The 21230-nt window shown below is 38.1% G+C and overlaps 1 protein-coding gene across 5 annotated transcripts in view; it reads right to left on the reverse strand.

The window, feature by feature from the left end:
• The window catches only part of Sgf11 (SAGA associated factor 11kDa), a 149399-nt gene that overhangs the window by 75744 nt on the left and 52425 nt on the right, over window positions 1-21230 (reverse strand). For all 5 annotated transcript variants that reach the window (XM_076184221.1, XM_076184218.1, XM_076184222.1 and 2 more), the window contains one exon: window positions 7636-7733. In XM_076184221.1, coding sequence (XP_076040336.1) covers window positions 7636-7733 — 98 coding nt within the window. The remainder of the gene's footprint in view (window positions 1-7635; window positions 7734-21230) is intronic.

Below are 21230 nucleotides of genomic sequence, written 5' to 3' on the forward strand. Positions count from 1 at the left end.
GGATGTACATGTGCTAAGGGGAGAGGGTGGGGGAATATCAGATCATTTTTTGGTGGAAGGTAAGTTGAGAGTGGAGGATAGATGGAGAAAGAGGGACAAAAGGTAGGGAGGTTCTTAGAGTGAACTCTTTGAATGAAAAGGAAAAGGAGAAGGAGCATGAAAAGAAGCTGAAGGAGGAGTGGGAGGGAGTGAAGGATAGAGTGGAGCTGGGTGTGGAGGAGGAATGGGGATGGTTCAAGGAGGGAGTCATAAAGTGTGCAAGGATGGTGTGTGGAACAAGAAGGACAGGGGGAAATAGAAGAAAAGGTAGTGAATGGTGGGATGAGGAAACAAAGAAGGTTGTAGAAGAGAAGAAGCGAGCATTCACAGATTGGTTACAAAATAGGACGAGGGAGTCATATGAGAGGTACAAAGAAAAGAAAAGTAAAGAAAAAGGTAAAGGAGGCAAAGAGGAGAGCAGATGTGAAATGGGCTAGGAGTATGACAGAAAATTTTGAAAGTAATAAAAAGATGTTTTGGAAAGAAATTATTAGAGGAAGAGGAGGCGAATCAAGTAGAGAAGGAAAGGTAAAAGGTGCAGATGGAGAGATGATAATGGAAGAGAAGGCAGTAAGGGGAATATGGGCTGAATATTTTAGGGAGTTGCTAAATGTGAAGGAGGATAGGGAGGGAAAGATAGCTGCAGTGGGAAATGCTAAGAAAATGACCGTGATGAGTGAGGAAAATGGAGGAAAAATAAGGAAGGATGAGGTGAAGGCAGTTGTTAAGATGATGAAAGCAGGTAAGGCACCTGGTCTGGATGGATGCCATGCAGAATGTCTGAAAAAGGGAGGTACAGTGATGGTGGACTGGTTGGTGAGGTTATTTAATGTTTGCTGGAGAGAGGGTAGAGTGCCGGAGGACTGGAGGAGTGCCTGTATAGTTCCTCTTTACAAGGGAAAAGGGGACAAGTGTGAATGTAGTAGTTTCAGAGGGATTAGCTTGTTAAGTGTAGTTGGGAAGGCTTATGGGAGGATCTTGATTGAGAGAATTAGGAGAGGAACAGGAGTACTTGGTGAGGAACAGTGTGGATTTAGGACAGATGGAGGTTGTGTAGATCAGATCTTTGTGGTAAGACAGATATGTGAGAAAGCTATAGGAAAGGGGAAGGATGTTTTTTGGGCTTTTATGGATCTGGAAAAGGCTTATGATAGGGTAGACAGAAAGGCGCTGTGGTAGGTTATGCAGATATACGGGATAGGAGGAAAGCTTCTGGGAGCTGTCAAGAGTTTTTATGAGAGTAGTAGAGCTTGTGTCAGGATTGGAAATGGAAAGAGTGAGTGGTTCGAGGTAAAGGTGGGACTTGGTCAAGGATGCGTTATGTTGCCCTGGCTGTTCAACTTATACATGGATGGGGTGGTGCGAGAGGTAAATGCAAGGGTAGTGGGTCAGGGATTGGAGATGGTTAAAGAAAATGGAGAAAAGTGGGAGGTGAGCCAGCTGTTGTTTGCGGATGACACTGCGCTTGTGGCAGGATTGGAGGAGGGATTGAGGAAGTTGGTGGCAGAGTTTGGGAGAGTATGTGATAGAAGAAAGCTAAAGATAAATGTGGGTAAAAGTAAGGTGATGAGATGTACAAGGGGTGAAAGTGGCAGTAGACTGGAAGTGAGTATTAAGGGAGAGCGACTGGAGGAAGAGGATAGTTTTAGATACTTGGGTGCAAGTGTAGCAGGAAAAGGTGGAGTGAAAGTGGAGGTAGAATGTAGATTGAGAAAAGCGAGTAAATGCCTTGGTGGATTAAAGAGTGTAATGAGGAATAGACTTTTGGGAATGGATGCTAAGAGGAGACTGCATGAAGGAGTAATTGTGCCAACAGCACTGTATGGGGCAGAAACATGGAACATAAGAGAAGAAGAGAGAAGGAGTTTGAATGTGTTTGAGATGAGGTGTCTGAGAAGTATGATGGGGGTTACTAGGCTAGATAGAGTGAGAAATGAGGAGGTGAGGAGGAGAACAGGGGTGGAAAAGGAGCTGGGAGATAGGGTTGATGAAAGAATATTAGGATGGTTTGGACACATGGAAAGAATGAGTGAAGAAAGACTAGTAAAAGAGGTATGGAAGGCAGATGTGGAGGGAGTGAACATGAGGGGACATCCTAGGATGAGGTGGATGGATGGGGTGATGGGGGCTTTGGGGAAGAGGGGAATGTCTGTTGAGGAAGGACGGGAGAGGACAGAAGACGGGTGAATGGAGAATGGTTGTATATGGATGATGATGTGATTGCATGAGGTGGAATGGGTGGCGGGGGGGGGGGGGGAGGTAGTATATGTGAGCAAAATTTGACGCAGCCTGAAGGGATTTCTCCCTGTCTTCTCCTTTTATGCAATGGGGGGACAGGGGGGGGGGGGTTTCGCCGATTTAATGAAGCGGCCTTGCTGTGGATGTGCTGTGTCTTGCGACACCGCTTCTGACCCAGGGCAGTGGACAAGGTGCAGGGATGACCCGTCATCCAGGAGGTGCTAAGATAAGAGGGAGGGTGGGGTGTGTGGAGTGTATTCAGGGATGGAATGGGTGGAAATGATTTTATGCCTTTTCCTTTTTGGTTACCTCCCTTGTAAGAGGGAAATAGCCTTGGTATATGTATGTATGTATTTTACGGGAAGGGGAGCTATGCTCGTGGTGTCCCATCTTCATATCTTATTTTATCTAAACTGTTTTTAAATTCGTGTATTGTTTTTGCACACACCTCTTTCTCATCTAACTTGTTTCAAATGTCTATTACTCTGTAGGGGAAAGCGGTTCTTTTTCAGATCTCTTCTATAACTATCTTGATTCTCTTTCCATGTCCTCTTGTATTTCTACTATCCTATTTTATTAGATCCTCTCTATCAATAGTTTCTATGCTTTTCATGATTCTATAAATAGTTATCAAATATCTTCTCTCTCTTCTTTGCTCTAATATCTGTAGCTCAAGTTTTGCTAGTCTCTCTTCATATGATAGTTCTGAGAGTGTTGGTGCCAATTTTGTAATTGCTCTTTGTATTCTTTCAAGTTTTGCTACATATTTTTTTGTACTTGGTGACCACGTTGTTGCTGCATATTCCAATCTTGGTCTTATCAAAGTGATCAGTATTTTCTTCACCATTTCTTCATCCAGGTATGTAAATGCCACTTTGATTGTTCTTATTAATTTATAAGTTTCTCCAACATTTCTCTGGGGACATATTATTCATAATAATGACTCCTAGGTCTTTCTCATTTTCTACTTTTTTTTTATTTCTTCTCCCAATTTATATGATTCCACTATTCTTTTTATGCTTCTTCCAAATTCCATTATACTACACTCCTTTATATTGAATTCCATCTCCCACTTCCTACTCCATTCCCATACTTTATTGAGATCACTCTGTAGCAACTCACAATCTTCTTCACTGTTCACTTTTTTCAACAATTTTGCATTGTCCACAAAGAAGCTCATATAACTTTCAATTAATTTATCCATATCATTAATATATATAGCAAACATTATTGGGGCCAGAACTGTTCCTTGTGGAACACCACTTATCACTTCATCCCTATTAGAGTGTTTGTCTCTTATCACTACTCTCATTTTTCTTTCATGCGAGAAGTCTTCCATCCACTTCAGCAGTTTGTCCTGTATTCCTCCTTCAGTTTCTAATTTCTTTAGTAACTTATGTGGCACCTCATCAAAAGCTTTTTTTAGGTCTAGAAATGCACAATCAGCCCATCCATCTCTTTCTTGTATTACATCTATTAGCCTTGAATAGAAACACATTAAGTTTGTGACACATGATCGTCCTTGTCTGAATCCAAATTGCCTTGGATTTAGTACATTGTTTTTTTCCAAATGCCTTACCCATCTACTTTTGATAATTCTTTCACAAATTTTTGCTATCGTACTTGTTAAAGAGACTGGTCTATAGTTAGTAGGGTCTTCTTTGTTTCCCCCTTTATATATTGTTAATATATTTGCTCTTTTCCAATTTTTTGGAACTTTTCCTTCTATCAATGAACTGTTTATTAGGCTATGTATTTTGTCTGTTAGTTCATTCCTGCATTCTCTCAAAATCCAGTTTGCTATTTCATCTGGTCCATGCGATTTTCTGACATCGAGATCACTGAACTGTTTCATTATATCATTCCTTAATACTTCTATCTCTTTCATAGGAGGGGCTTTTTCCTCCCATTCTATATCTCTAGGTTGCATGTTCTCCCTTGTAAACACTGATTTAAAATGCTTGTTCATAATTTCTGCCATTTCTATTTCCTCTGTGTATTCAACTCCTCCTTGCCGTAGTTTCTCTAATTCTTGTTTGTTTTTCAGTTTGTTGTTTACATATCTGTAAAATAGTTTTTGTTGATCTTTACATTTTTCTATGACATTTTTCAAATTTTCTCTTTTCTTCTCTGCACACTTGTACATATTCATTTCTATAACTAGTATATATTTTCCATTTTTCAGGTCTTTTGTCTTTTTCCATTTTATCCAAGCTTTATCTCTTTTGTCTTTTAACTCCCTACTTCATTTGTATGTTGGGACATACTTTTCCACTCCTTCTTTATGAATTTGTCAAAATATTCCATTTCTCTTCTACAGTTGTTTCCTCCTTGTGTATTCTTTCCCAGTCTACTTTTTTAAAGAATTCTCTTAATTTACAAAAATTTGTTTTTTCATACATCAATCTTCCCTTTCAATATTGTTCATTTTTTCCATGTATTTTTCCTCATTTAGTTCCAGTTCAACCTATATGTGGTCACTTTTACTTATTAGGGTCTTATATTCAATCTTGTCCACCATTTCAGGTTCTGATGTAATTATCAGGTCCAGTCTCCATGGTTCTTCCTCTTTTCTATACCTAGTATTCTCTTGAATCCATTGATTCATTGTATGTTCTATAATCATATCAAGTAGTACATTTCCCCATAGATCGTCTCCACCTTTTACTGTCATCTCTTCCCAGAAGATTTCTTTACAATTAAAGTCACCCATTATAACTATTCTTTCTCCATCTTCCATTATTTTATTTAGTGTTATCCTTGTGTCTTCTGACATACTTTTGTGTTCTCTCTCTTCCCACGAGGCCGTTTTAGGAGGCACATAATTTACTACAAACTTCCTGCTCTTCCCATCCCTGTCCTCCACTTCCATCATAATCATCTCTATTCTTTCCATATGTGACATTCCTCACATTTATATCCTTCTTAGTCAGGAGCATAATTCCACCCCCTTGTTTTACCTCTCTGTTTCTAATCCAATAATTATATGCACCATGTCCTACACTGTTGGGTGATAGTGGACCTTTCAATTTTGTCTCTACAATTCCCATCATGTCCAGTTCTTTTTCCTTCAGATAATCATTCAGTTTGTTCAAGCCTGTTATTAAGCCATCTATATTTGTGTAAGACACTTTTAATTTTCTGTTACTTCCATTGTGTTTTCCATTTCCCTTCTGTTTTCCTCTGCTATGAACCATTTCTTCACTTTCATATTCACTACTCTCCAATAGAATTTCTCTTTTTCTGTCTCTGTTTTCTCGTTTTTTCTTTAGCTTCTAGTCTTTTTGTCTTCTCATCCTCTCTTTCCTCTTTATTCATTTCTCTTTTTATCCATATCTTTTTATATTGTTCACTGTCTGCTAGTTTCCCTGTTTTTGCTAAGATATTCTCTGCTGTCGTTTGTGACCTGAATTTAACCTTAATTGGTCTGGTCTTATCTGTATTGTATTTCCCAAGCCTATACATTTCTTCTATTTGTTTCCCTATTTCTGGTTCATCTTCTTGAACTACTTCTAATATATTATTTACTTTTTCCTTTTCCTCCTTTATTCTTGTAGTCCTATTTAGATTATACTTCTCTTCCATCCCTAATATAATTATACATTTCTTTTTATCTGCTAAGTCTCTTACTATATTCTCCTTCTCCCTCATCACTTTAATAACTGTTTTCAGTTTGTTCTTTCATCTGCTGTTTCATTATACCTCTAAATTCAATTTTATTGTTCTCTTGTACTTTCTTCCAACCACTTACCTCTTTTGCTATGGACTCTTTATTCTCTTTATTACTCCTCTTTAATTCCTCATTCTCTTCCTTTACTTCTCTTAACTGTCTTTTTAATTCCATTATTTCTTTAGTTAGGTTTTAATTCTCCTCCTTTAATTCTTCTAGCTTATCAACTCTGAGTAATTAACTTTATTTGGTTAAACTTAGATTCCCAATTTTCATTAATTTCTTTTAGTTTCTCCTCTAAATTTACTAGTCGGGGATGTTGACATTTCCTCCCTCATTAAATCCCATCCATTGCACTGCTCTTATTTATATTTCTAATCTTTACATTTTTGCTAATCCCTTCGTCTTCATTATCATCCAGTCGCCGTTTGTTGACATGGCGTCTGCTTTCCTGGACCCAGTCTTCCCCTTCCTCATTTCCTTCCATTTTCCACAGTAATCCCTTCCTTTCTCCTTTTTCACCACCTTCCCACTACACCACGATCTTTCCCCTTCCCTATAAATACAACACAGGTACTTCCTTGTCATTGTGATCCTCGAAATTCTTGGATAACTCTGGAGTCCAAACTTTGCTGCCACTTTGACCAACGTGTGTGTATTTACCTAGTTGTACTTTACGGGACTAGAGCTATGCTTGTTTTGACCCGTTTTTGTATCTCTCCACATCCAGTTTGCTTTTGAATTCGTGTATAGTTCTGGCATTAACTGTTTCACTGTTCAATCTGTTCCAGTGTGTGTGTGTGTGTGTGTATGTATGTATATATATATATATATATACAGTATATAGATATATATATGTATATGTGTATATATATATATGTATATACTGTATATATATATATATATATATATATATACACACACACACACACACACACACACATAGTTGTGTGTGTGTTTGTGTAAAGTGACAGCATTATCTATAGATTAGGCCACATATGAGCCCTAAATTCTTATCCAGGAGGTTAATAGGTGTTGATCAAGTGTCCAACACATGAACAATAGTTAAAGAATACAGTGGAAAAAAATGAAGGGAATGAAGAAGAGGTAAAATAGATAAAAGAAATTGAGAGAATTGGCATGAAAAGTTATGAACAAGGAAGATCAAGGAAGGACTAGGAAAAGTAAGAGAAGTGACATGGAATACAAGGAAAAAGAAGAGAGAATACAAAAACTGTAAGGAGAAAAAATAAGAAAGAGGGTGCAAGGTAAGGGGAAATGTGAAAAGAAATGAAGGTATTGCATGCCATACTTGTATTTCTTTGGCAATACTAAGTGTCCTTGGAGGACAATACTGTACTAAAAAGGCAGTTACTGAGGTGGTGAAGGAGATATATCTTATAAGAAACAAGGAGTAGTTACAGTTAAAAGAGATCAGTATCCTTCTATGAGGATGGTATAAAGTCCCTAAGATAATGACTGCATAAGTTTTATGAATGTTATGCGGTCTATATGGGGTAAAATAATTTCAGATTTGCACCAACTTCCTTCTCATTTATCATGACATCAACAAGCAATGGTAAAGGGAAAAAAGCTGAAGGCAGAAGAGAGGAATTAATGATTACTGTAGCAAAATGGAATATCAAAGAAGATAATGTATGGGAGATAATTATTAATGACCAAATTACCTTGAAGCGGCTAGATTCCTTGAGCAATTGGGGCAGGCACAATCCTGTTGTTTCTTGGCCGGTACTTGTCCAAAGACATCCAATCCTTCTGTTGTTACCTGAAATAAATCAGAAAAATCTTTGTCAAAAAGAATACAGCACAGATCTTGAACTTACAAACATGCCCCAGGCCATAATTACACAAAGATGAAACTAAATCATATTTGTTTTTGCAGAACATACACAGGATTATGGTAGGAAAAAAAAAATAAATAAATAAATAAATAAAATAAATAAATAAAATAAAATAAAAAAGGCAGAGGTGGATGGAATGAACATGAGGGGGCAACCAAGGATAAGATGGATGGATGGAGTGAAAAGGGTGCTGAGCGAGGAGGGGAAAAGGCAGAGGCAGGGGGAGAATGGCTGTGTATAGATGATACTGTGATGCAAGGGCATGGGTGGGGGATACAGGGTAAAGGAGTGGTTATGTGTAAATTATATTTTGACACAGCCCAAAGGGATTTCTCCCCCTCTTTTCTTTTTCTGCATGAGGGGACAGAGAGAGGAGTCACCAATTAAGTGAAGCAGCCTTGCTGTGGATGTGCTGTCTTGCTGCATTGCTTCTGACCCAGGGTAGTGGGCAGGACATAGGGATGACCCATTATCCATGAGGAGCTATGATAAGAGGAAGGAAAAGGTGGTGGATGGGAGTGGAAAGGATGGGGGGAACGAAACTGGTGGGAGTGGGTATATGCTTTTTGACTTTGGCTACCTCCCTGGTATGGGGGAAAAAGCCCTTGGTATCGAGATAGAAAGAAGGAGAGGATGATTAATTATCAATCTAATATTGCTTACAAACAATGAGGAACATGCACTTCATAAGTGGCTCTTGAATTGAAAGAATATATCTCTTTTGCCCTATTAAATCTGACAGCACACACTGTACATATTTTGTTCTTAATGTTAAACAATTTCACATAATTAATAAAGACTCTTACAGTATGGTCTTGATTAACCCTTTCTAGTCTGAAAGAGCTTCATACTTTGTTCCATTCAAGAAAGGTTATGCACCTGGGCTTCCAAGATTAAAATAAACATCTTAAAGCCATACACAATGATCACACCTGACTTCACTTCCTATTACCCTTAATACATAAGAAATTTAACTATCTTAATAAAGCATAAAAGATGACATAACAAAAAATATATACATACATTCTGGCATATAATTCATTTCAACCCATCTATACTTAGGTCATCACCCAGCACTATGAAAATATCAATAAAGAATTGCCCTGGAAACAAATAATACTATATACCTCAGATACAGTCATCACATAGAAGACAAAGAACTTGCTATCTTATGCTGCCCTTTACTCATTCATTTCAGATATCTCTACAAAGGTTTTCCCCTGAATGAGCTATGAATCAATCCTGTGGTTGTAACTGGGTTCCTTGGGCAGTGATTGGTTTAAATTTGTTTTATTCTGTACAAAATTTCATTTTTGTAATGACCATTAGATACATACCTTAGAAGTAGAAAAACAACTAGAGGTCAGAGATATTAAAGAACAAGTACTAACTAAACAGAGGAATTGGCAAAAATAAATATGTTACACATCACATACATAAATTGTGATTGCACTATTTGAAGGTGCCTCAAAAGGATATCTTCTTGTCTGCTCTGTAAATTCCTGAGTGCATGATTAATTTTTTTTTTCTGCATGTAATGAAACAGTGGGGGTTGCCAGCAGCTGTGAGGCCCTACTGCAGAGGTGCTGTGTTTTGTTGCATTGCTTCTGACCAGAGCAATGGGCAGGGAACATGGACGACCTTTCATTCACAAGGAGCTAAGAAAAAGGGACAACAAATAGGTGTTGAATGGATATGAATTAAGTGAAAGGTGGCTTTATACCTTGGCTGAGGCTACTGGGCCTACCCCCTTGAAAGGGGAAAAGGGTTTTTTGATGTACTATTGGAAAGAACAAATGTGTGATGGGTTATGCCTTCCTTCATGTATGAAAATTAGTCAGGTTTCTGAGAATTGCTTTTAGCACATGACATTTTCAACATTTGTATGAGTTTTATCCTTCTCCCATAACAAGTATCACAAGGAAGATGAACAAGAAGCTCAATGTATTTATAATGGTTGCAAGCACACAATTTGTACAACAGAATGAAAAGTTAATCATGGTATAAAAATTTATGTTCAAGACTAAACTATGCATCCAAAGCCTGCTTCCCCACAACCAAGAACACAAAAGCTAAAAACAGTACAAAAAATCTTTAGAATAATAACAGGTTATACTAAAACAACACTTGTATATCACCAACACACAAGAGACCAAAATCCTTTCCATGGTACAACAAAGGAAAATTATTAGAACACAATTCTACACAAATATTTCTTAACCTTCTCATCCATCACATCACACAAATACAACCTGCAATGCAAAACAGAAAATCTACTCTCACAGTAACAAGCTTACACATAACCCAAAGCCAACACCCAATTACCTCACAACACACTTGTATGAAAACTTATTCAGGGAACCCCTGCTATTCACAAAGGTTATGAGTGAGATTGCTGCAAATAGTAAATTTCCATGAATATCTGTCTGACCTTCATGAATGTCTCCAAATAGGCCACTGGACTATACTTTTCACTCACATGTAAGCACAGTACTGCACTTCTAACCACTATACATGGATGCACAAAGAAATAATACAAAAATCAGCAAAACAGGGTCAAAGTATACTTTATGGGAGACACTCCAAATGTAAGGCTGGCATGGAACAGAATGACAGTGGCAAGGGTGGCTAGGTGGCAATGAGTCATCTTGGTGAGTGGGTTATGACAGGAATCACTTGGCACTAATCATCATCCATAGGGTTATAGGCAAACATTTGAATATCAATGTACCTTTAAGGGGTAAAACTGCCAATGATAAAAGCCACAAAAAGCGAACCTGCAAACTGTGGGGGTTACCTGTACATACACATTTGGCAGCTGGCAGTTCAAGTGAGCTGATGGAATGAACAACCCAGCTCCTGAAGCCAAGGAAATAATATGGTTCTAGTTTTTATGGAGATTTGGAGGGAGGGAAACATGGGGTCCCATTAAATGATAAGTTGGAAATAGACTTAATGCGTTTAACCTCTTCAATACGAGTCAAATATTTTGCACAAACCTGGAAGAAAAATCTATACTAAACCCAAATCAATTTGGATTTAGACAAGGAAGATCATGTACAACAAACCTGATCTGCTTCTACTCAAGACTAATAGATATAATACAAGAGAGGGATGGATGGGCAGACTGTGCCTATCTAGACCTACAAAGGGCATTTGACAAAGTACTACACAAGAAATTAATAAGAAAATTAGAATCAATAAGTGGCATCACAGGTAAATTATTAGAATGGATGGAAGACTTCCTGACTGGGAGAAAAATGAGGGTAATAATTAGAGACAAATACTCGAAATGGGAAGAAATGATAAGTGGTGTTCCACAAGGGTCAGTACTGGCTCCAATCATGTTTGCCATATGCATGACATGGGTGAAGGAGTTGAATGTTATATGAATTTCTTTGCAGATGACGCAAAAATATTGAAGTAAGAACAGAAGAGGACTGTGATTCATTACAATCAGGCCTGGACAAAATCTGCAAATGGACTCAAAAGTGGGAAATGAACTTTAATATCAAGAAATGTAGCATAATGGAGTTTGGTAAAAATAAAAACAGAATTTCAAAAAATTATAAAATTGGTGAAGAAGAAATAAAAAAAGTGCACTCGGAAAGGGACCTTGGAGTAATAATCAGCAAAGACATGACAGCGGATAAACATATAAACAAAATAGTCTGAGAAACCTTCAACCTATTAAGGTCAATAAAAGTGGCATATGACTACTTGGATGAAGAAATTATTAAAAAAATATTAGTTACATTGATTAGACCAAAACTGGAATACACAATGACACTATGGACACCCAGTACTAAAAAGAATATAAGGAAATTAGAAAGAATACAAAGAGCAACAACAAAGTTGGCACCAGCTCTTTCAAAAACACTTGAACAAAGATAATCAAAATTGGAACTACCAACACTGCAGCAGAGAAGAGAAAGAGGTGATCTACTGACTATATTTAGAATCACGAAAGGGATGGAAATCCTTGATAGGAATGATTTACTAAAAAATGATGATGGAAAAACAAGAGATCATGAAAAGAAACTAAAAAAGGATAACTATAGAAGAAACATGAAAAAAAAAGAAAAAAAAAAAAAAAGCTTCCCACATAGAGTACTGGATATCAGGAATAACTTAGATAAAGAAACTGTGTGTGCAAATACTATTCAAGATTTTAAGAACAACTTGATGCTGAAAGATACAATGACGGGTCAACACGAGCATAGCTCCCTTCCCTTGTAGTACAACTAGGTAAAATACATCAGGTTGGCTGATGTACAATGATGCATTATAATACATGCATTACAAAATATAAAGTTACTGCCATTATGCTTATTCTCTTTCACCCTGAATAAATATGTCACAGAAAACATGATCAAGCCTGTTTACAGAATAGAGAAGCCACTCAGCTATAACTACATCCATACATATACCAAGGCTTTTTCCCCCTTCCAAGGGAGGTAGCCAAAAAGGGAAAGGCACAAAAACACTCCCACCCATTTCATCCCTAAATACACTCCACACCCCTCCCACCCTTCCTCTCATCTGAGCACCTCCTGGATGACGGGTCATCCCTGCACCCTGCCCACCGCCCTGGGTCAGAAGCAGTGTCGCAAGACACAGTACATCCACAGCGAGGCCGCTTCATTTAATTGGCGACCCCCCCCTCTCCGTCCCCCTTTGCATATAAGGCGAGGACGGGGAGAAATCCCTTCGGGCTGCATCAAAATTTACTCACACATACTACCCCACCCCCCACTTCCCCGCCCATTCCTCCTCATGCAGTCACAACATCATCCATATACAACCATTCTCCACTCACCTCTGTCTTCCGTCCTCTCCCTTCCTTCCTCAACAGACATTCCCCTCTTCCCCAAAGCCCCCTTCACCCCATCCATCCACCTCATCCTAGGACGTCCCCTCATGTTCACTCCCTCCACATCTGCCTTCCATACCTCTTTTACTAGTCTTTCTTCACTCATTCTTTCCATGTGTCCAAACCATCCTAATATTCTTTCATCAACCCTATCTCCCAAATCCTTTTCCACCCCTGTTCTCCTCCTCACCTCCTCATTTCTCACTCTATCTAGCCTAGTAACCCCCACCATACTTCTCAGACACCTCATCTCAAACACATTCAAACTCCTTCTCTCTTCTTCTCTTATGTTCCACGTTTCTGCCCCATACAGTGCTGTTGGCACAATCACTCCTTCATACAGTCTCCTCTTCGCATCCATTCCCAAATGTCTATTCCTCATTACACTCTTTAAACCACCAAGGCATTTACTCGCTTCTCTCAATCTACATTCTACCTCCACCTTCACTCCACCTTTTCCTAGCTATAACTACAAAATATAATAATAGAAGCCGATACCAGCACCCTCGTATACCCCAATAGCGGCTCATGACCCATACAAAGGTGTCATCATATTCAAGAGGTTTATATGAAATGGTGGAAAGTAATGGAGTGGAAACTAGTAAAATGGAAAACCACAACTAGAAGGTGACTGAAATAATACTCTGAAACATAATTCAAAATTAGGGTGACTGCATTTGAAGACAGTAATGAATTGATACTGTCAAAGAACAGGATCAACATGATTACAAAAGAATATAAACACGATGGGCAATTTACATAAACAAAAATTAAAAATGGCTAATATGAATGACATAATAAAGTTGTGGGAGACAGTAAGGACAAGGTAAATGAAAGTATAGTAAACAGAGGACTAAATAATATACAAAAATTGGAAAACAAATTGAACAAGATGACGGTTTAAAAAAAATCACTTAAAAGAGAATTTGAAGAGCTAAGGGCAACTTTTTATGTCAAAGGAAAAAAATAGTAAAAATTGAAAGTGTAAAACAAAGGAATGAGAAGCCCAAGGAGAATGAAGAAAATATAAGAAAATATTAAGTAAACATTTGCTAGAGATGAGATGTTTGACTGAGAGGTGACTAATGGGATATCACATGTCTCAGTCCTAGTACCTTTCATGTTTCTACTGTACATGAAAGATATGATGGATGGATTAGGCAGCTATGGAAACTTATCTGAAGATGAAGAAGACCATGTAGATAGTGAAAGGCAAAGAGGAATGTAAATTACCACCGGAACAGGAAGACCCGAATAAAGATTAGGGATGGAACCAGGGGAGGAAGAGTAATTTTGGTACAAAGTGATGAACTTGGAAAAGAGAGAAAGAAAAAAGAAAGAAAGAAAGAAAAAAAAAAAAAATCAACTAGTTGATGTAAGATGGGAGACGAATTGATCATTAAAATTAAGGAGGGAAAGGGTTTAGGGTTTAAAATCAAAGATGATCTGTTGCCAGAAAGTCATCAGGAAAAGGTATCAAGAAAATAGGAGTGGCATTTCATTAGAACCAATCACTCTGTTGTCCCCGGCAGTCATGGCACGCATATGGGCACTGTGGAACTACAGCACCCCCTATTTCCACTTGATATTATTGATAACATTGAATATAATGAGTCCTATTTTCTTTAATTCTTTCTTTATACTTGTACAAGTACAATATATAATCCTTAAGCTTAAAGATTTCACTATGATGTCAAAAAGCCCCAGGCTATAAAAAACATACATACATACATATATATATATATATATATATATATATATATATTTGTATGGAATTGTGCACTTTACAGTTCCTGCAGCAAGGTGTTTGGCTGTTGTGTGTATGTACACATAGGAAGCTGCAAGCAAGGCAGCAAGGAAGAGAGAGCACTGTTGTTCCCGCAATGCTGACCCTGAAGTGCTGTTTTTTTTTTTTTTCTTTTTTTTTTCTTTTTTTTTCTCTGCATGTGTTGTGCTTAAAAACCATGTACCATAATCTATGTGATAAAGTGTAGAATTAGATTATTATCCTGCTTCCAGCTAGTCTATTTGATTAATTTTTTTTGTTCTTTTAGGATTTTATAAAATTTCTGAATAAATTTTCTTTTTATACCTGTTTGTTTCCCTTTTATACAATATTAAAACAAAGGCTAAAAAATTTCTGGAGCAGCACCCCCACTAATCTTAGCTATGAGCCACCACTGGTCCCTGGCCTCTCTTGGATGAGAACATGAAAATAATATCTAACAGTTTCATTTGCCCAAGACTGGAGTATGCTGAAAAGGTATGACCACCACAGATGATATTATTATCATTATAATAATAACAATAATAATAATAATAATAATAATAATAAAGGGAGAATACAAAGGGCAGCAACCAAGATGATCCCATGCCTGAATGATGTCACACATCAGGTCATGAAAACAAATTAAGACCACATTTCTAAAGGATGTGAAGAAATACAATTGTCCATATAGATGTATAAATACTTGGAACAATACATGAATTCAAATCTAAATATGTTAATTGGAAATCAAGGATATATATTAAGTTGGAACTGTACATAAATTTGAGGCTACGTAGGATAAATTGGAGTGGGAGATACCATACAAGCATTGCTCCTTTCCTGTATACTACAATTGGGTAAATACGTGAGGAAAGACTGAAAAATTTGGGAGTTCCCACATTGGAAAGATGAAGAGAGGTGATGTAATAATATTTAGACCAGAAAAAGCCATGAAAAAAATGGGCACAGAGGACCTGTTGGTGCAACATGAAAGGTCAACAAGAGGTCATGATAAAAAAAAAAGTGAAAAAGTAAGATTGCTTAAATATTAGAAAATATAGCTTTCTACATATATACATTTGAGGATAAGCTGAATGAAAATATAATCCAGGCCAACAACATAAATAAATTTAAGGCAGTTTGATAAGTAGAGACATAGAGACAGGACACCATGAGCATAGCCCCAGCCCCATATACTACAGCTAGGTTAATACAACTAGGCACAACTAGGAAAATACAGGATCACAAGTCTAACAGTACAAGACAGCTGAAGAATTTTACTACACATGCATCCCCCAAGAAAACAGCCAAAATACAAAAGTCACATTAGCTTACCCCAGTCGGCTCACCATTTGGGCCTGGGTCATTTATGAATTGAATTGGAATCAAGAAAACTGAACTAGAATTGATTAGGAATGGGGGAAAATGTGAAACTAGAATTAAAATTGGAATTAACCTGCTGCATTGCTTCTGACCAGGGCAGTGGGCATATGACAGGTATGACCCTTCATCCACAAGGAGCTACAACCACTCCTCGTTTAACGACAACAATTGGGACCAGCGTCGCCGTCGTTAACCAAATTGGTCATTAAGCGAAAGTGTATACATATACGTACATGTACTGCATGTACAATGTCCAGCAATACATGCATCTTTATTTTTGTGTATTTTCCCTCTTTTATACAGTACATTAAAGCTTTATTTACTGTTTTGATAGTACAGAAAGCCCTCAAATAATGCGATGGTTAGGTTCCTGAAATTACCGTGTATGACCAAATCCGCGTATGCTGACATTCCATATTAAATACCGGGGTATTTTTTTTTAGTTTCGACCATGGGCACAATATAGCAATAGAAAATTAATTATTAATTTTGTAAATCAAAATGTATCAACGTAATATGAAATTTTGTGGGCAGAAATGAAAATAAAAAATACCTTGCTACAAGCAAATATACTAATGAACGAAATCGGTAGCATAGAATCGGGACGCCATCTTGTCGTCTGTCAATTAACGGCCTCGGTACTTCCGACAGTACCTCACCAGGTATATTTTCTTGAAGGAATGTTATGGAGTGGAGATACATGCATTCCTTCAAGCTGCAAGAACTTTGTATACCCCGCAAGCTGAGAGTAGTTGAAAAGCCCGCCAACGTCTCTCACAACACCGACAATGAGGACGAGCCGGATGACATTTAATTTGCAGGTAATGATTTATTAAACACAGGTTAGGTTAGGATAGTTTAGTTTAGGTTAGACGAATTTATCATCCTTTCATTTCTTCGATGTTGGCATCTATCATAACAAACATGGCGTACCATTCGTCCGACATGACTTCGTTACTTACGAAATCTGTTTTAGCACCTTTTTTGTTTTTTTATTTCCGCTCACAAAATTGCATATTACGTTGATACATTATAATTTACAAAATTAATAATTAATTTTCTATTGCTATATTGCGCCCATGGTCGAAACTAAAAATTTACCAATACCGGTATATACTGTACCCCAGTTAGTTTTTGCAGCTTGCAGGATGGTAATGTAGACCTAAGCTTCAGAACACTTTACCTCACAGCTAATATCCACCGTACAAGTTCATTTATAACATCATACAAATTTGCCTCAGCCAACTTATCGTACACGACGTCATAACTTTGGGAGATTTACGTGAAACGAATATTGGTCTGTCATAAAGCCCGTCGTTACTCCGCATTGTCATTAACCGAGTAGGTCGTTAAACGAGGAGTGGTTATACAAGGAAACAAGGGTGGTTAGACAAGAGTGGAATGGGTGGGAGTGGTTGGATGCCTCGACTTGGTTACCTCCCTTACAAGAGGGAAGAAGCCCTTGGTATAGACATAGGAATTAACCAAGCTGAATTGGATTTGATAACAATGAAACAATGTCTGAATTGCTAAGTATATTGTAATATGCAAATTCATTATTGTAAAATATCTAACTTACAATATATAGGTCATTATCAAAATATATCCCATCAGGGGTATTGGCTGCATATTATTGCATGGTAAAAATCTGCTCAGTAGCATGCAGTTGATACTTTAGGGTCTATATGGGGCACCCCTATAAACCAAAGCCACACATCATTTTGTCTGTGTCAGAGGAAATATCTACTCTCAGAGAAATTATGCTACTTTATTGTAGTGCAACTGTACCTCCATTATGCTGTCCCCTAACTCTTAATACTGTCCTGTATCACCTCTCTGAATATATATATTTCCATTTCTGCCTACCCCTGTGGTATAGGAGGAAAGAATTCCGTCACCAAGTTTTCCCACCCGGGTTGTAAAAGATGACTAAAATGGGACAGAGGACAGGACTAGGCATCCTGCTCTCTATAGCCCAAAAGGGTAAATTCCTACAAGAAGTCAAGGCATAAAAGGGTCTGCGAGGAGTTTAACAACCAGAACCCTAGTGTTTGGGTCTTTATCTTTAAATGTGTGTGTGTGTGTGTGGTACATATGAGAGTAAAAGGGAAGAGATAGGCAGTATGGTAAATTAAAAAGTGTCATGAGGAACAGGCATCTGGGAATGGATGCAAAGAGGAGATTGTATGATGAGGCAGAGGTTAGAATTTAAGAGAGGCAGCGAGGAAAAGTTTAAATGTGTTTGAGATGAAATGTCTGAGAAGTATGGTCAGGGATAGACTGGTTGAAGAGACTGAAAAACAAGGTGTGGAGGAAAGTGGCAGTGGAATGGGAGATGAAAGACAGGGCTGATGAAAGAGTACTGAGATGGTTTGAACACATGGAAAAAAGACTAGTAAAAGAGGTGGGGAAGGCAGAGGTAGTGAATTTGCAGGGACAACCATGGATGAGATGGATGGATGGAGAGAAGGGAGCGTTGAGCAAGAGGGGAATGTCTATTGAGCAAGGAGGGGAGAAGGCAAGAGATAGTGATGAGCGGAGAGTGACTGTATATAGATGACACTGTTATGCAAGAAAGGGAGGAGCGGAGATGGGAGAGTAGGGGATGCTTATGTGTGAATGATACTTTGACACAGCCCAAAGGGATTTCTCTTTGTCTTCTTTTCTGCATGAGGGGACAGAGAGGGGGGTGTTAAACAATTTAATGAAGCAGCCTTGCTGTGGATGTACTGTGTCTTGCTACATTGTTTCTAACCCAGAGCAGTGGGAAGGATACAGGGATGATCCATCATCCACGAGGAGCTGAGAGGGAGGAAAGGGTGGTGGAGGGGAGTGGAACAGGTATTTACCTAGTTGTATCTTACAGGAAGGGGAGCTGTACTTGTGGTGTCCTGTCTTTATATCTTGCAGTGTCTAGTTTGCTCTTAAATTCACGTATAGTTTTTGCATACACTATTGTTTCGTCCATTTTGTTCCAGACATCCACCATTCTGTGTGGATTTTTTTTCCAGGTTTCTTCTATGACTGTTCTTTTTGAGTTTCTTTTCATGTCCCCTTGTATTTCTCTTATCCCAATTTAGTAAGTCCTCTCTATCAAGGACTTCCATGCCTTTCATGATTCTGTAGATGGTCAGCAGGTCACCTCTCTCTTTTTTGTTCCAGAGTCAGTAAATTCAGTTTTGACACTGCTGAGCTCCAGTAGCACTGCACCCCTGCCCCCAGCCCTGATCACCCAATGCCAAAAAACACAAAATTGGCCAGGCTCTAATCACCATCAATCAATTCTAGGCCCTGGTATTTTCTTGCATGAAACCCACAAACCCCACACTCCCCCAATAACTTGCCAAAGCCATTGGTTCAGTCCATATATCACTCACTGAAGAGATTTTGTGTTGTCTAGAGTGAAAGTATCATCACTTAAATTTTTTGATGGATGGCTTACATGCTGTTTTAGCATTTATCAATTTAAGTGAGCCTGGGTGATATTAGCAGCTGTTTCATTGTTACTGTGCTGAGTTACTATCATTAGGTCATCTACACTGGTGAGCAATTTGGTATGGGATCATTTGTGAAGATGCTGAATAGTGCTGGTAAGAGTATATGGGACTTCACTGTACAATCTTTTGACCCCAGATTGCTGGCTGTTTTGGGATACTCTACATTCTCTTTCAGCTAAGAAGTATGTTACCCATTTCTTGTCACTGTTGTAGACTGTACAATAGTAATTACAAAATAGCAGCTTAAAAAATAATAACAAATATAATTACAAAATAGTAGCTTCAAAAAATAATAACAAATAGATACAAATAAAGATAAAATAAAAATATCAGCATACAGTATTACTACTACAAATGTACAAACTTACCACATACAATATATCCACATAAAAATATGTTTACATTCACATCATAAAACAAGTTCAAGACAAACCACCAAACCCAATACTCCAAGTCTCACAGAAAAATCCCTTTCAAGAGAAGCAATAACCACAATAGCACACTTGCATTCAAGACACCATCCAGCATTTAGATAGTTCCAGCTCATATCAGGCCTAGCCATGGAATTAATCTGCACTAGATGCAACCATCACACAGAGGATACAGCACTTCTTCACTCCCAAGACAATAACATAATATTTCTTGCATGAGTGACCTATGGGCCTGCCTTGTTGTTGTTGCTGTCATTCCCTAGACTGTCCGGCCAAGCAGTCCCATCTCCCTAAGGACAGCCAAAGCTGAAATGGCGTTTTCCCACAAATCCTTTATGGAGTGTATACTGTATTATTGGCATGTGTGATTGTGTACAATGCAGTCTTACATAATGTGCTGTATAGTATGGGGTGAAACACTGTATCCTGGACAATTATCTGTAAAGCAATCACCTAGCCTCTTCTGGTAGCTTAGAAGGATTGCCTTGTGGATGTTAGTTTCCTGGGAGTCATATGTCCCATGCAAGAGAGAACTGGGGAAATGGATTGATTGACTGTGTCTAGGGACTTTACTGAATGCCTTATTGACATGTTTTGTTACTTTATCTGTTCTTTCTGTTGGTGCTATATTTCTAACTCCCTCTAATACCTGAATGATGTTTGACAGAAGTGTGTTGATGAAGTGGCCCTCCTTGAATCCATGTTAGTTTGGGGAAGTGGGCAGTTCTGTTTTGGTTCTTCCTAATAACAGTTTTGACACCATTTTGGATATGGTGGATTGTAGGGTGATTGGTCTATAGGATGCCATATTTTCTGGAAGTTTGTTTAGTTGGTGATTAGATGTGCTCCATTCCAGATTGTTGAAATTTTTTTGTACTTTCAGGAGTGGTTGAAGGCATTTACTACATTTAGGATTAGGTGTTTTAGATGGATATTTGAAATCTTGTCTGTATGGGAGTTTTTAAATGAATCTAATGTATTTTCTACTTTTTTATAGAAAATGCATCATAGATGGATTCTGTCTGGTTTTATCTTGTGTATTTCTTTGGGTATTTTCCTATTTTCTGAAATTGTGGGTAAGACATTTGTTTAGCTGTGCTCATTAATGATGTGGCACTGCTGTTTTGGTGATAGAGTTTTTCCTCTGTCTCTGACTGCTTTATGGGTGAGGAAGAGGTGAGAAGCCTACACCAGGAGGTGCATAGTTACAGCCAAGGCAGTCTCCTTTGCTCTATGCACTTGGACTGTTGCACCAGGTAAGTCACTGCTGGAAATCAGAGAGAGGTGCAGGATTCAAACCCACAACTATACAAATGCAAGACCTGCACTCTTGGACTGCAGGGTGAGTTATATTCAACATTTTTCTCTCATCACTTTAATAACTGTGTCCTTAGTTTGTTCTTTCATCTGTTGTGTCACTATATCTTAGTGGACAAAAAAAAAGTATAATTATATTAGGGATGGAAGAG

Source organism: Oratosquilla oratoria, chromosome 4, assembly GCF_046742065.1.
Source record: "Oratosquilla oratoria isolate Oo_2021 chromosome 4, ASM4674206v1, whole genome shotgun sequence".
NCBI classification, from domain to species: Eukaryota; Metazoa; Arthropoda; class Malacostraca; order Stomatopoda; family Squillidae; genus Oratosquilla; species Oratosquilla oratoria.